The following is a 682-nucleotide window of genomic DNA, read 5'->3' as shown; positions in this document are numbered from 1 at the left end:
TGCCCCGAGCAGCTGTGGCTGCCCCATCCCTGGAGGTGTTCAAGGCCAAGTTGGACGGGGCTTGGAGCAACCTGGGCTGGTGGGAGGTGTCCCTGCCCAGGGCAGGGGGGTGGGAACTGGGTGAGCTTTAAGGTCCCTTCCAAATCTAACCCTTCTGTAATTCTGACGCTGGTCAGGGTACAGAGGAGCAGCTCCCAGCCTGTGGGTGTTCCAACTATCCCTCGTAAAATGAGGGTGTCCCTGTCCCCTGGGGGTGGCTGTCCCCGTGGGAGGGCAGGGAGTGACCCTTAACGCTCCTGTCCATGGGCAGGCGGAGATCACCATCGTTGCCGGCTACGGCTCCACCAAGGACGTCTCCGTCTACAGCTCGCTGGGACTTGCGCCGGCGCACATCTACATCGTGGGCCGGGCCGTCAAGAAGGTCTACAACCAGTGCCAGGTACAGTGGCAGGGCTGGGGACGGGCTGGGGCTGCAGGGGACAATTGCTGACCCTCACCATGGTTGCGGGAGCGTGCGATGGGCAGGGCCACTGCCTCAGGCTGTCCCTGTGACCCGCAGTTCCTGTCTGAGGGCTACGTAGCCCACCTGGCTCAGCTGGAGGCGGCGGCCCTGGCCCACTCCCCCAAGGGACCCCCGCGGCCCGTGCTGGGCAAAGGCACCCACGGCTGGCCGGCCGCCCCG

At 65.8% G+C, this 682-nt stretch overlaps 1 protein-coding gene across 1 annotated transcript in view; it reads left to right on the top strand.

Annotated features, from left to right (window-relative positions):
* Positions 1–682, top strand: part of PITPNM1 (phosphatidylinositol transfer protein, membrane-associated 1) — a 16254-nt gene that overhangs the window by 13857 nt on the left and 1715 nt on the right. The window contains exons 20-21 of the mRNA XM_009892456.1: positions 311–439; positions 560–669. Of these exons, the coding sequence (XP_009890758.1) occupies positions 311–439; positions 560–669 (239 nt within the window). The remainder of the gene's footprint in view (positions 1–310; positions 440–559; positions 670–682) is intronic.

This window comes from Charadrius vociferus, unplaced genomic scaffold (genome assembly GCF_000708025.1).
Source record: "Charadrius vociferus isolate BGI_N301 unplaced genomic scaffold, ASM70802v2 scaffold1039, whole genome shotgun sequence".
Taxonomy (NCBI): domain Eukaryota; kingdom Metazoa; phylum Chordata; class Aves; order Charadriiformes; family Charadriidae; genus Charadrius; species Charadrius vociferus.
This window is presented reverse-complemented; position numbering and strand designations above follow the sequence as displayed.